This window comes from Lolium rigidum, chromosome 7 (assembly GCF_022539505.1).
Source record: "Lolium rigidum isolate FL_2022 chromosome 7, APGP_CSIRO_Lrig_0.1, whole genome shotgun sequence".
Classification (NCBI taxonomy): Eukaryota; Viridiplantae; Streptophyta; class Magnoliopsida; order Poales; family Poaceae; genus Lolium; species Lolium rigidum.
Window position 1 is genome coordinate 90,864,567 of NC_061514.1, and position 14,411 is coordinate 90,878,977.

At 41.2% G+C, this 14,411-nt stretch overlaps 3 protein-coding genes across 3 annotated transcripts; 2 read left to right on the forward strand and 1 right to left on the reverse strand.

The window, feature by feature from the left end:
• The first annotated feature begins 737 nt into the window (after window positions 1-737).
• On the forward strand, window positions 738-7,834 carry LOC124671657 (phytoene dehydrogenase-like). Its single transcript, XM_047208002.1, has 15 exons — window positions 738-938; window positions 1,101-1,161; window positions 1,265-1,371; window positions 1,898-1,966; window positions 2,054-2,108; window positions 2,183-2,230; window positions 2,360-2,517; window positions 4,031-4,269; window positions 4,461-4,551; window positions 4,634-4,762; window positions 4,850-5,003; window positions 5,356-5,450; window positions 5,527-5,772; window positions 5,861-6,176; window positions 7,472-7,834. Exons 1-13 carry the CDS (start codon window positions 738-740, stop codon window positions 5,710-5,712), a joined length of 1,593 nt encoding a protein of 530 aa, XP_047063958.1. The 3' UTR covers window positions 5,713-5,772; window positions 5,861-6,176; window positions 7,472-7,834.
• Window positions 6,017-8,722, reverse strand: LOC124673617 (calcium-dependent protein kinase 12-like). Its single transcript, XM_047209665.1, has 8 exons — window positions 7,885-8,722; window positions 7,623-7,766; window positions 7,394-7,546; window positions 7,192-7,301; window positions 6,938-7,105; window positions 6,732-6,859; window positions 6,297-6,396; window positions 6,017-6,232 (listed from the first exon to the last, which is right to left on the reverse strand). The coding sequence occupies exons 1-8, from the start codon at window positions 8,621-8,623 to the stop codon at window positions 6,173-6,175; spliced, it is 1,602 nt and encodes a 533-aa protein (XP_047065621.1). The 5' UTR covers window positions 8,624-8,722; the 3' UTR covers window positions 6,017-6,172.
• Window positions 8,723-12,280: 3,558 nt separating this feature from the next.
• Window positions 12,281-13,714, forward strand: LOC124673618. The gene is made up of 3 exons (XM_047209666.1): window positions 12,281-12,531; window positions 12,798-12,934; window positions 13,374-13,714. Exons 1-3 carry the CDS (start codon window positions 12,400-12,402, stop codon window positions 13,525-13,527), a joined length of 423 nt encoding a protein of 140 aa, XP_047065622.1. The 5' UTR covers window positions 12,281-12,399; the 3' UTR covers window positions 13,528-13,714.
• Window positions 13,715-14,411: the final 697 nt, after the last annotated feature.

The following is a 14,411-nucleotide window of genomic DNA, read 5'->3' on the forward strand; positions in this document are numbered from 1 at the left end:
ACTACTCCCTCTATTCTTAGATATAAGCCATATAGCTTTTTGTGAAAAAATCTGGAATATAGGATGTATTGTGTTACATCACTTGTCTTGACAACTTTTTTATGGAATAGTTTACATTTTCTTATCTTACACAAAATCCTCTATTTTTTCACGTCAATTATCCTGTGGTAATCCTGCCAAAACTTGGTGTAATTTTTCCTAGGTGTACACTTTTTAATTTCCATGCCAAAAAAACTATATTGCTTAGAACAAGGAATGGAAGGAGTATTTGGGAATCTAAAAAAAGTGACCAGCCAGGACTAGCCCATGGCGGCATTGTATTAAGTTTTCAGGGCACAGAAGTGCAACGGTGCGTACACGCCCGCGAGTGAGTACCGGGACTCAAACTCGAGGGGGGGGGCATCACAGGTACCATCACCCTGGTAGCCATCCGGGCTAGGCCTCGGCTGCGTATAACACATGTGGTTCAGTGTCACAGGCGCCGATCTGGACAATTTTCGGCTCATTTTCAGTTGTGCCGAATTTAAGGGTCAGATTTTAAAATAATTTCACCAAGACAGTCTGATAAAAAAAATAGTTTTTCCTATATATCAGATTTGTAAAAGAAAAAAAAAACTGAAGTGACTGGCCGTGCCCTGTCCGTGCGTGGCGCACCCGAGCGAACACCTCGCCGCGGTAAACCAGGCCACTCGTTCTTGCCCCCACTCTTGCCATCCCCGAAGCTTCCCGCCGAAGGAATGTGCTGGTGTACAGCTCTCGCCGCCGCGCCCGTCGCCGGAGGCCGGTGGCCTCCGCACTCCTCCCGCCGCCTCCACCGCCGCCGACAAAGCTCCATCCGGGCAGACGCGCCTCCCGGGGGCGAGACGCGGCGGAAGAAGGTCGCCGTCGCCGGCGCCGGGTGGGCGGGCCTCGCCGCTGCGCACCACCTCGTCAAACAGGTTTCACTCCTCGTGTGCTTCTGCCCGATTATCCATACCGCCTGCCTGCCTGCCTCCCTTCGATTCCTAGCGCCGCGCACGCTCTCGTGCGATTCGTGCTCATCGTCAGCTTGTGCGCCGACGAGCGGCTGCTTGCTTACTGCTTCTGTTCGTCGTCACCAGGGATACGATGTTACGCTCTTCGCGGCGGACAGCGGCCCAAGGGAGGAGGTCGGTCTCAGAGGTATTTCCAGCTCCCATTTTGCACAGCGTCGGTAACTGTTTCTGATTGTTCCGCCGTTATCGATTGTTCCAGTAACTTTGTTTCGCCGTGACGTTGCACCTAGGGTTCTGGTATCCGTACCGCAACATTTTCTCACTGGTCGATGAGCTGGGGATCTCCCCTTTCACTGGGTGGACTAAAGCGGCGTACTATTCTCCACAAGGACTTGCAGTAATAATATCTCTATCTCTTGTTTTGTCAAGTGAATTCTGTACACTTGAACACACTGAAATTGTGGATTTTCCTAACTTTCCAGGGCATCCTTTACATCTTTGGAAAAAAAAGACCTTTTTGTTTCTCTGCATTTGTTATCTTTGGATGGCTCAGTGTCTATTTTTAGTAGCTTCCTGGTAAGGCTGTAAAAATGGTGAAATAGAAATAAGGTTTTCTTCTAAACTTAGCCATGTTTAACATGAACAGAAGGCCCCAAACTACACTTAAGGACATTTTAGTGATTTTTAACAAAGCTCCTGATCATTCTGACAAGTCCTTGTGGTTTCGGTAATTCAGATTCAAGTCCTTTTTTTGACAAAAAAAAAAGATTCTAGTCTTTTATTGTCGATTTGTTTCTTATAATGGAGCATGTATCACGTCATTTACGTTGACTGTATTGCAGATTTGAATGATTTTTGTGCTGCTATCTGTCCTGACTCCTGAATCCTTGACCTCATCTTCTGTTGTTCTGATCTACCTGTAGGCTGAATTCCCCGTGTTCCATGACCAGCCTCGATTGCCAGCTCCCTTTGGAATCTTTGCATATCCTGAAGTATGGTTGCCGCGTTAAATATCTGTGCTGCTGACCAATTTCCCCAGTTCTAAATACCTCACAGTATCATGAATTTCCTTGTTACAGTTCCCCAGTCTTCCTCTGATTGATAGATTGACATCAATTCCTGTCCTATCTGCAGGTATAGTTGTACATATGTCCAGCTCTATTGTTGACAAGCTCACTTCTGACCACTTTTCCCTTGTTTTTATCTAGTCATTGACTTCGACAACACAGACACTGCCTGGAGGAAGTATGATACAAGTGAGGAAATTTGATTTCCTAAACGATGTTCACTTTTTTAAGCTGCTAGTTGTTTCATAGTAAATCACTTCTGCCTCATGTTCCTGTGACAGTCTTGGCATTCTCAAATATGAGTCATCTTCCCTGCAGTAACTGCAAGAGAGCTTTTCAAAATGTTCGGGTGCTCTCAAAGACTCTACAAGGAAATTTTTGAACCAGCTATTCAGGCTGCCCTGTTTGCTCCTGGTGAGCAATGTAGTGCAGCTGCAACATTGGGGATGTTGTATTATTATATGCTCTCCCACCAGGTTCCCTCTTTTTCTTACCCTTGTTTCTTGTGACTGCTTTCGTAAAATGTTTAACCATTTTTTCCTAATGATCCCCCAAGTCATAACGTAAATTCTTTTAGCAGTTTTTAAGTGTCTCAGATATAATTCGTTTCAAATTTTGAGGCACTTTTGTTCCTATTATGCCTTTGATTAATTTCATTGGCAAATGAGTTCTTATTTTCTTAAGCCTGTTCCATTCCCTTTTCAAATGGAGCCCACATAACTTTAATTAAACTGGTCGACCAGTTTAAACTTTAATTAAACTGGCAAATGAGTTCTTAAGCCTGGAATTGTATACTGATAAGGAAAAAATAAAGTGTTTCAATAATAGTTTTCTGCAACTCTTTGGAAGCAGGCCTTGGTCCTAAGTTGAAGTAGATATAGATACGTCCTGATGTTGGTGTTGGAATCAACGGTCAGCAAGGAAATCATGATTTTATCTGATTGAGAAAAGTTAATAACTGCTCAATCTAAGTGACCTACAAAAGATGTTGGAAATGCCATTTTTTTATCGTTGCAATGTAGGGATCCATGTCAACCCAACATATAGGGAGTTTTGCATGCTTGCTTTACGAAGTGTTGAACTGTGTTTGATGTTTCAGCCATTGATTTTACTCAACCTAAATATTTTCGATCTTGGACATTTTAGCTCCATTTTGTTGTTGCCATTGTATATCTCATTCAAGTGGTAGAAACTCAATGAATAGGATTTACCAAAGTTGTATAACTATTTTGGCTTTACAACCATGCATGATAGAGATCATGAGATGTAAAGGAGGCAATTTCACAAAATTTCACCTTTGAACACAGATGAGTCAGAAATATATGGTTATATTCTTTTGCAACTTCCTGTCATATTAATCTTTACCTAATTGTTCTTTTAATTTACATTCAGAATGCTAGCGTTTAAGCATTGCACTGACTACCAAGAATCATTACAAAATTCTTAAGATATGTAGTGCTCAATTGCTTTATTTTACATAAACATAAGAACAAGTATTTTTCAGTGAACTTTGAAGCCACAAGACATAAAAATGAACGAAATCCTACCAAATAATACTGGAGAGCAAACAACAAACATATTTTACTAAACTAAATGACTCAGTATTCATCAAAGATCCAAGTTACGATCTGAATAACTCACCAAAAGACCATTTTGAGGGACTTAATAAAATATCGTAACGTTTTGTTAACATTGCTAGAATGGCACTTTAGGTGGCTTCTTCGAGAAGGATATCACCTTCGCCATATTATATACCTCTACTCAAATTGAATTAGTAAACATTGTCTGCTCATCATCCATGCCATTGTCATCACTGTGTACAATGGACTGCGGAGGCACTTAGCACTCCCTACTTTAACTGGACTACATCACTATCCTTTGAGTGATCCGTGATCCTTTAAAGAGTTAAAAGGACTTAAACTGTTGACTCACAACTACTAGGGAGTATGTCTTCTCTTTGTTATTTCTCATGAATTTCCTCTTTTCCAGGAAAACTCTGATTTTGTGTTGTGCCGTGGGGAAGTAGAAGATGCCATTTTCTCTCCTTGGCTAAAATCACTAGAACTAAAAGGCATAAAATTCGTTGCAAATAGAGTTCCTACAAGTTTGACGATAAATATGGACACCGAATGTGTCTCTGAAGTTGTCTGTGGTGAGGAGGTATATGACGCAGATGCATTTGTTTTGGCCACTGGACTCTCACCTCTACAATCTATCATTCGGAACAGGTAACAAATCCTGAGGTGGTCATTCCATGCCTACTGGGCCAGTAGTGCCCTAGATGCCTATATTTAGTTGCTTTGAGATATAAGATTGCTTTGGAAATATATATTATTTGTTGAGCTATAGGTTTCTCAAATTCCAACATGTATATTTAAAAAATATTTACGAGCTTTTATGACCACCACATTTTATGTAGTCCGTGTCTACAGTCAAGACAAGAATTCGCTGATCTTCTGCATCTGTCTACAGTTGACGTGATCTCCGTAAAATTATGGTTTGATAAAAAGGTAAGCACACAATATACTTCATTGACTAAGGATATTGTTCATGATATGCTCATGATACAATTCTGTGATATGTAAATGACAGGTCACAGTTCCAAAGGTCGCTAACATTTGTTCCAACTTTGATGATTTATCTGGCTGGACATTCTTTGACCTAACCTCTGTATACGATGATTACAGTGACGAACCAGGAACAGTTGTGGAGGCTGAATTTGTATGTTCAATTCATTATTGACCAACTCTACAAAGAGCATTTTCTGACAGCATGTATCTTAATCATGGAAATATCATTTTTTTGCAGTACAATGCTAGCCATCTTTTCCCACTGAATGATAAACAGATTGTTTCTGAAGCTTCATCACGCCTTATTAAATGTATAGGAGATTTTGAGGGGGCCACTGTGATCCAGCAATTTGTCAGAAGATCTCCTGGATCTGCAATGCATTTTCTTCCAGGTAGAATTAAGTTTTATCGTACTGTAATATATGTTTGTAAAGAGAAAATAATCCTGATAGATTTCTGTCTGGGCATAACCAAGTTATCACTAACCACGACAATTATTCGTGATGCCTAGATGGGCAGTATTCCATTACCAATTAAATCGACAGTTTGTTGTACACCGATGCTTTGAACTGTTACATAACCAAGTATCCTATGCTCGATCCCGTTTAGTGCATGTGATATTATATGTGGGTTCCAGAAACATCCTACTGGTTGACACCTGTAGTGCATATGTATGTGCTTTTGAGGTTAAATTACCTCTGATAAATATCTACTTGAGTCTTTGGACTAAAATATTGCCTGCAGGTTCTTACAAGCACACAGTGCGGGGAACAACATCCGTTCCAAATTTGTTTATTGCCGGTGATTGGATAGTCAACCGACATGGATCCTTCTCAAAGGTGAGGGGATTGTAGGTCAGAAATTGATTCATAGTCACTGGAAATTGTATTTACGGATATTTTTTTTGTGTGGTAGGAAAAAGCGTATGTGACTGGACTTGAAGCTGCTAATATGACGGTGGACTATTTTGGCGATGGAGACTTCGCTAAAATCATTGCAGTTGAAGGAGATGAGCCTCATATAGAGACAGTGCGTGATCTCAACAGAAGAGCCAATGAACTGAAGACTCAAATTCCTTTCTCAGAGTTTTTTCTCCCATGAAATGATCGCAATTTTCCTAGGCCATCACCAGTGCTATCATATACAACTCATTCATAAAAGGTGAACCAACTCTCACTCCCTTTGGCCTTTTCTGTCTTTTATCTTTTCCCGATGACATAATTATATATATTTTTTACACTGTGACCAGTGCCGTTATCATACAACTTATATATAAAAGGTTAGCCAGTTCTAATTTTATTTTATTTTTTCCATTTGTTTTCATTTCTGTGACTTTGTTGAAGTGCAGGTCTTTGTGGAAGGTAATGTATTACTAATGCATACTAAAACTTATGACAGGAGAAAGTGTTCTGAAATATGGCAGCATTGTTTGTCTATATAAAATTATACATACACATTAGCAAAGCAACTTGCTCCTGAGTTGTAATTTACAGTTTGCTTCTTTGTGGTATACATTAAAATATCTCTATACAACTCCATTCATCAAGAGGCCCTAGTTTCCTCAGGTATATATTCCTTTCCTCATCATTTCCACAAATTCTTCATAGTCGATATTCCCGTCCTGTGAATTTAACAACAGTGGTCAAATATGTTCAGATGGCACTAAGCTGGGAAAAAAAAGTCACCTTATCTTTGTCAACTTCATCCAGTACTTCTTTAATATTTGCTTCATCACCCATTCCATACTCTGTCATGGCTTGTTCAAGTTCTTCTCTTGATATGTACCTACAGTTATTATTATGCATATTGACTATGATCAATACCTGCTGACTGGCATTATTCTCAGAGTGTGGTCATATTTTTTGGAACTTTCTAACCTACTGGCACACACACAGACACACCAGTTAACCACCATCACACACCCTCCCTTGAGTTGTTATGTCCAAGCAGAAAATAATGCAAGAACGGCATGAATTATCGCTATTTTTTATAACATTGAATAAAAGAGCTGGTACGTAAATTGACTCCAGAAGTTTAGCATTGGTTAACTTTGTAACTCTTAATATATGGTGATGTGTGTAAGATAAAATATATTTGGTAGTTAGCAGAATTAGTATTACCCGCTGTTGTCTTTGTCAAAGTGTTGAAATGCAAGGAGCAAATCCTCCTCCTTTTCCAGCTTATGTTTATTCATCATAGCAGTCAGGAATTCCGTGTAATCTATGCTGCCACTCTTGTCTACATCCACCTGAATCACATTATGGTCAGTGAAATCTTGATACACTTAACTTACGGTGAAGAGTCAGACAAATAAAAGTTATCTTACTGCTTCCATAAGCTTCTGAACCTCTGCTTCACTAATCTTTGATCCTAACTTTGTCAAACCAATCTTCAGTTCTTCAACTGTGATTGTCCCACTCTTGTCTGTATCCATGTTATTGAACATCTGTTTCAGTCCCTTGATTTCCTCCGGTGATAGGTTCTCTGCAATTACCTTGAGATGCAATGAAAGGAGCACTGCAGTCAGCTTTTATTTATAGGAAGAAAAAGTAGCAGTCATCTTTGTCAAGGAGGACTCACCTTGAGCGCTAGTTGTTTTAGCTTGTTCATTGCCTTGAATTGCTTCATCCTTAATAGGACGGCGCTATCGATAGGTCTGTCAGATGCACCACCTTTGAGCCATGGATGTTCTGCACACGCAGACGTTGATTTAGCGGGATGACATATAAATTATGAAAATGCAGAAAGAGATCTACATTCATAACCGCAGATTGTGTACTACCTAGGGCCTGTACTGCAGTAATACGCTTCTGGGGATCTCTGTTTAGCATTTGCCTGATAAGATCTTTCGCGCTTTCAGATATCGTCGGCCACGGGCTGCTGCTGAAATCAAGTTGACCCACCAGTATAGCATCAAATATGCCTTTCTCCGTTTCTGCTCAGATTTGCAACATTTAGCCCGGGGATGTATACAGTGCAGTATGTTAAGCTGAAGATGTATGGAAATGTACCTCCCCAGAAAGGCGGCGACCCACATAAGAGAATATACAAGATCACTCCAGCGCTCCAGACGTCTATCTCTTTCCCATAATTTCTATGTAAAACTTCTGGTGCCACATAGTATGCACTTCCTACAATGTCCTTGTACACCTTTCCTGCATTTATCGAGGAAAAGATGATATATGAGCTTAATTGCTAATGTGAATTCTTCTTCCTCGGATTATGCTCAGCTCATTGAGACTGTAGTCTAAATAGTGTGGTAATGGTGCTGACCTTCTTCAATGAAGACGGAGAGCCCGAAGTCTATGGCCTTGAGTGGCGCGTCGTCGGCGGGGCTGGCGAGCAGGAAGTTCTCCGGCTTGAGGTCCCTGTGCATGACCCCCATGAAGTGGCAGACGTGGACGACGGTGAGCACGTCCCGGCACACGGCGGCTGCCTGGCGCTCGGAGTAGTTCCCCTTGGCGGTGATGCGGTCGAAGAGCTCCCCGCCGGAGCAGAACTCCATGACGAGGTGCACGCTGTCGGTGTCCTCGAAGGCGCCCCTGAACTCGGCGATGTTGGGCTGGCCGCTGAGGTGCTGCAGGATGGTGACCTCCCGGCGCATGTCCTCCACGTCGGCGCGCCGCACCAGCTTGCGCTTGGACACCGACTTGCAGGCGTACTTGAGCCCCGTGGCGCGCTCCGTGCACAGGTACGTCGTCCCGAACTGCCCGCTCCCCAGCTTCCGCTCCAGGTTGTACTGCGACCGCACGTCCGCCATGGGCCGCTGCAGCACGGGGCCGATCGCCGCGCGGGACGGCCTCCGGGACATGGACCCCGGCAGGAGGCTCGGCAGCGGCGGCCGGCCGGATGACGGCTTCGGGAATGTCGGCGGCCGTGATGTCGACGGCGGTGGCCGTGGCGGCTTGCCGTGATTGGCGGTTGCCGCCGGCTGCTGAGTGAAAGTCGGCGGCCGCTCGATTGTCCCCGACGTGATGGGTATCTCGTACGACTTGGTGAAGCAGTTCCCCATTGTTAACTTCCTTCTTCGATCACCTCGCTTTTCTTCGAAGATGGAGGTTCTGAAGCGGGGGTTTTTGGGCGAGGGAAATGGAAAGACGGCGGCCGGAGCTGCTTGACGTGATGGATGAGGCTGATATGCTATGCCTGTCCCCTTCGCGGCTCGCTGTTTGCTTTTGGTCCTGGGTTTGAGCTTTATGCGCTGTTTTGTTCTCGTGGGAGGGAAAAGAAAGATTCAAAGGGGACTAATCAGGCCTCGGGATCACGCTATCTTGGGCCCTGATTTTATTCCGCGTCGGTGTAATGCAGAAACAACGGAGCACAGCCGCACATCGAGTTTCTTTTCTGAAAGTGCCGCACAGACAAGCTATATTTCCCGTCACTCTCACTTTTGATTTTACTATGAAAGTAGAACTTCAATGTTACGTGAGTCTGAACTCGGCATCTTCTTATGCTTCGTTGCAAACCGTGCCTATGTTGAAAATATTCCAGTAGATGCCACATACACCCAACTAAAACTGGGCATGGGCCTGGCCCTGGCCTAATAGCCTAATGGTCCATGTGGGCTTGAGCTGAAATCTAGCCCAATGAAAGCCCAAAAAATGTTAAATATGGTATTTTATTTAAAAAGAAGTGCAATAATCCAATTATTATTTATTTATTTATCTAAAAAGACAACTATATTAATAACTTCCAATGCTGAAGTAATGAGATTCTTGGGCCTTAAGCCGGTCCTAGGCTTGACAATTGTAGGTCATGATTTGCAAAGCCAAGCCCGAACACTGGCCAACCCATAGACCCAACAGATTAGATGCATTTCCTTGTACAATGGCAGTTTTCTGATTTTCGATATGAAATGATGATCCTCCTCGTACCCTTCTTGAGAATGTGTCTAAACCTGAAGCCTGGCCAACCCATAGACCCGATAGATTAGATGCATTTGCTTGTACAATGGCAGTATTCTGATTTAGATATGAAATGAGGATCCTCCTCATACCCCTCTTGAGAATGTATCTAGTGTGCGTCTGGTACACATGTTGTCGAAAACACTAATTAAAGTCGCGAGAAAATAGGTATACAAAATGAGTATTTGGCATCTACCCTGCAAGCTCGCTATAATCTCCATCCTCCCTTAATTAGGGCAAGGATAGAGTTTAGATCTGGTCCCCGTAGCAATGGAAGGGTTGTTGCTCGAGATGCAGCAAGAGGAAAGAAGGTTACCCGAGACTCAAGCTAGAAAAAGGAACCCTCAAAACACCACCATGAATGAAGGTGCTCCTAACCAAATAAAAAAGGTGGGAAGAAGCCTAGGGTCGAGAGAGCACAAATGTTGTACTCCCGTCAAATGTGAGAAATGTTAAGGGAAGATTGGAAAAAGGTTAGGATGGATGTTAATATCTATCTCGAGGAAAAGATATAAGGAAGGAGATAGGACGTTTTGGAATAAAATGCAATTATGTGTTTGTGAAGATGTCACTGAATAAAATGCAATTAGGTCTTTCTGAAGATGTCACTGATGCTCGTCACAAAATCACGCTTTACAATGTTGCAAAGTACGTATCCAAATTTCTCCCACAACTTGAGAACAAAAAAAACATATTATGTTACGACTATTAGACAATACAAATTGGGAGAACTAGGCTTCAATATCACATCATACTTTCTTATTTTAATTTATGGAGTTGTATTATACTATATGGATTACAAAAGTTCCATGATATATACGTGTTGTCTCAATGTTGTAAAAACACGAAGATTTGCATACATTTTGGATGTATGATTCCAATCTTGGGCACCCGTTGCACCAGAAGCTTGGGCAGAGAAGTACACTCTGTACCCCTCCACCGGTCTGGATTTGTCTATTTTCTTACAAACTTTTTTTATTTTCTATTTTCCGTGTCATGTTTATTTATTATTCCCTTTTGTAGATTTTTATGTGTTCCATCAATAGATACTTCCTAGCATACTTTGTAGAAAGTTTCAAATAATATGTTTATTCACCGATAGATATGCCATATGCTCCAATAGCGTTTTGTTGTTGTTTTGAGACAAATAAAATATACTCCCTCTGATCCGTATTACATGCCACTAATATAGATGTAAATAGACATATTTTAGGCCTATATACATCCATACTAGTGGCAAGTAATATGGATAGGAGGGACTATTAAAAAAACAAACCTATCATGTTTGTATTTATAATTACGAGCAACTCACGAGTTAGGTGAACATTTTCTTAAAATGCATCAACATTCTTAGTGAATATTGGAACAATTTCATCTTCTTTTACATATGGAGATTTTTGGGATATGTTGGAATAATCCTTTTTTACATATCTAGTGCATGTTTTGCTTAAACTTTTTAAGGCACCTTTGTGATGCTAACAACCGTGACATGCCATCTATTCTTTTAGTGCAAGTTTATTTCTTTAGTATTTTCTTCTTGAGTTTAATACGTGTTCCATCAATATATAACTTTGAGCTTATTTTCTCAAAACTTGCAAACATTATGGTTTTCAACCAATAACTATGACATATATTCCAATAGCAATTTCTCATTGTTTTTACATAAATAGAAAATATTCAAAGAAGTAAATCTGGCATGATTGTCTTCAGAACTACGAGCAACTCATAGGTTAGGTGAACATGTTTCTTTAAATGCATCAACTTTTTTTATTGCAAATTTGGAACAAATTTCATCATTTTTTTACATATGGAGCTTTCTAGGACATGTTCAAACAATCGTTTTTAGATATATTTTCTAGTACATGTCTTTTAAATGGGTTTTACAACTTCTTGAGTTCTATTTTAAAAAGATTAGAAGTAATATTTGAGAAGCCCACAGTTCAAAAAAAAATTTGAGCAGCCCACAAAGGTTGATGTGGCCGATGATTCCTTTTCCAGCTAAAGACGGGAGATATGAGGTCATGTAAATGCTCATGTCTTCTTTTCTCTCAGAACTCCCTGCTAGTGGGTATATATTATTTCAATGAAATTTTATTTGGCAACAAATGAATTATTTTTTTATGATTTTCCTGGTTAAGATCGTTTGGATTCTACCAACTCATATTTTTACAGTAGTACAAATAGTGATAGATAGCCACTCATTCTTTGAAAACAATCAAGTGGCAGACAAAATTTTATCATTATCATTTTTCTGTTCAATACCCAGGCAAGCTACATGCACCACCAAACGCCCCAAACCAAACTCCCCTTTTCAGCAAAGAAAAGAAAATAAAAGGGACATGTGAGGTGGTTAACTGCTGTCAAAGCTAAGGTAGGAGTAGGACCCTATGTCACTAGTACTATTTTTTTGGTCAGATTAACAGCTCTGATTCACCGACTAGAAATATACTCCGTATGCAAGGTTCAGTGAGGGAGATCGACTTGCTTGTTGACGCAGCCTCGGTCTTATTCTTTACCCCCCAAACTCCAAAGTACCTTTATCTTCCTTACGTTGGCCGTATTAGTTTACAAGGCATTGACTCGACCAACTACACATAAACAAACACAAGCTCTGCACAATCGATGGGCGATCGACGGTTGAGAAGAGTAGACTGAAAGTTAACTTGACCAAACTCCCAACCTATCGTTCTCACAGCTACTGTAGCTCATATGACTTCCTGATAGGTTCGTTCGGTAAGGTGATGCAAGATCCAACACCTGAAAGGTGTATATATGAGGCGGCTCTGCGTGTCCCTGTTATACCTCAGTCGTCCCAACCTAGGAAGAAAAGCTCCAAGGAAGACCGCCAAATTGCAGCCACCACCAAATCAGCGCCCAGGGAAAGATGGCGTCTCCGGCTTACAGCATCACCAGGAAAGAGATCGATGGGTTCTGGAGGAGGAAGGAGACGGAAGAGGAGGAGCGGCGCTTTGCCGCTGAGAAGGATGCTGCGAGAACCAAGGCCAAGACGCTTAAGGTTAGGCCCTGCTGATGATCAGCTGTATTTCTTCTCTCTTTCGAAAGAGGCTCAGAATCATTATCATCGAAACAGACAACAAAAGATTTGTTATATTCTTTTTGTTATAATCATGAAACTTCTAAATTTTATTTATTAATAAAGCATGTACTACCTCCATCCTAAAATACGTCTAGACATCTGTATCGACAAAACCGAGTCACTTATTTTGAGACGGACGGAGTAATGAAGATGGGTTTGGAGTAATTAACTTTCTTGGGAAGCAGGTGGAAGATTATATGCTGTTCGAGCAAATGATAAAGGAGATTCTTGAGGAGGGAAACGAAGGAGACAAGGAAAGGAAGATGGAGAGAGGAATCAAGAAGAACAGATGGACCGAGGCGCGGGTCGGCATCAAGCACTGGTAACCTCTTCTAACAACTTGCCTGTAGGAATTCTGGCAACGAGAGTGCGTCCCTTTCTAAGCACTGTATTTCAGCATCATTTTGGAAATAGGATACTGGTAACAGATGCAATGTGGGAAACAATCTGTACCCCACTTCATCCACATCCATAGTTGGATGTCCTGTCACAACCCACAGAGCCATCTGCAGAGTATAACCTATGGTGAAGAAAAGTACACGGCATAGGCAATGGAAATAAAAATGCAATGTCGATCATACTGCAAACGTACACGTTGTTTGTTTTTGGTGATACATCATAGGGTATTTTATATGCTTCTTCTTTTTTTGAGGGAGAGGGTATCTTATATGCTTAACATCCTTGGAATCTTTCTTAGTTATTTAGGCACTACTGTACTTATGGATGTATGACAGACCACCATGTTCTCCCACTGGGTGCAGGTGGAAAAGAAGCACTTATGCTTATCTAAATGAGCCAGCAGTGACAACATCAATGGATGAGAACGGCAGAAGCAAACACGCCATCGCGTATACTCCACAAGAGAGATGCGTGAAAGTTTGCTCGTTGATTCCTGCTACGTTTGCCATATTCTAATAAGTATTCGTTCCAAGGATAAACATATGACCAAATCAGAAAATGTGTACTGGTATATCCATCCGTTGTTATGATAAGGGTGTAATAAATTATGATGTGTATAAGTTTGACCGAGTGTTACTTATGTAATTAAGTGGATAACCTGTTGTTGCTCCGCACTGTACAGAATGCAGACCATTTTCACTTCTGAGTAGTTTGTCAAAACAATTATGCTTGGTACATTTCATTAAAAAATAGCAGGACGAAAAATGAGACTATCATTGTGACCAAATTTTAAATCACAAGCTATAGCTGCGCTATATAGCACCGATAGAGCGCTTGGAGGAGGTCTTACCCTAAAAAAAAAAGGGGGTTTTAGCGCCGCTAAAACAAGATCTGTTGTCTAGCTAACTTTTGAGAGCTTCTCAAATCAGTGGCTAGATTTGCTTCACCGTATCCATTCCCCACAATCTTAACGGTCCCTGGACACCTCGAGACCTAGACATGTATTTGTGTCCCTCAAACTTTATTATCGTTACCATGTTTTTATGCATAATCTATTTATTTTTGTGGTTTCTGCAAAACCGTTAAAGGCCTTAGTACCGCTATAGTTATGGTTGATCGATTCCTCGGAATCATAGAACGCACACTTCTTACAACCATTTCAATTTCTTTTAGCGAAGTTGTCTTTTGTGAGTATGGCTTTTTTTTATAGAAACCATAAAGATCTTGTTCTTTAATGGCACTTTCAGTTTTCAAATGTATTTCCGTAAAAAACGGTATGCCCATTCATAAGATCAGAGTACATAGATTTCAATGTGAAGGCACCCGACGTATTTAATTTCCAAACGAACACATTTGGGTTCACCATTAAATTAACCATCATAAGCCTCCGAACTAAGAGT

Bases quoted from the DNA above. Each gene is read 5' to 3' on its own strand.
- LOC124671657 (XM_047208002.1), top strand. From the start codon at position 738: ATGTGCTGGTGTACAGCTCTCGCCGCCGCGCCCGTCGCCGGAGGCCGG. The intron at 4,552-4,633 runs GTAAGCACACAA...TGTAAATGACAG, and splicing joins AATTATGGTTTGATAAAAAG to GTCACAGTTCCAAAGGTCGC. The intron at 5,004-5,355 runs GTAGAATTAAGT...TATTGCCTGCAG, and splicing joins TGCAATGCATTTTCTTCCAG to GTTCTTACAAGCACACAGTG.
- LOC124673618 (XM_047209666.1), top strand. From the start codon at position 12,400: ATGGCGTCTCCGGCTTACAGCATCACCAGGAAAGAGATCGATGGGTTC. The intron at 12,532-12,797 runs GTTAGGCCCTGC...CTTGGGAAGCAG, and splicing joins CCAAGGCCAAGACGCTTAAG to GTGGAAGATTATATGCTGTT. The intron at 12,935-13,373 runs GTAACCTCTTCT...CACTGGGTGCAG, and splicing joins CGGGTCGGCATCAAGCACTG to GTGGAAAAGAAGCACTTATG.
- LOC124673617 (XM_047209665.1), bottom strand. From the start codon at position 8,623: ATGGGGAACTGCTTCACCAAGTCGTACGAGATACCCATCACGTCGGGG. The intron at 7,302-7,393 runs GTAGTACACAAT...CTGCGTGTGCAG, and splicing joins TACTGCAGTACAGGCCCTAG to AACATCCATGGCTCAAAGGT. The intron at 7,106-7,191 runs GTGAGTCCTCCT...TTGCATCTCAAG, and splicing joins TAAAACAACTAGCGCTCAAG to GTAATTGCAGAGAACCTATC.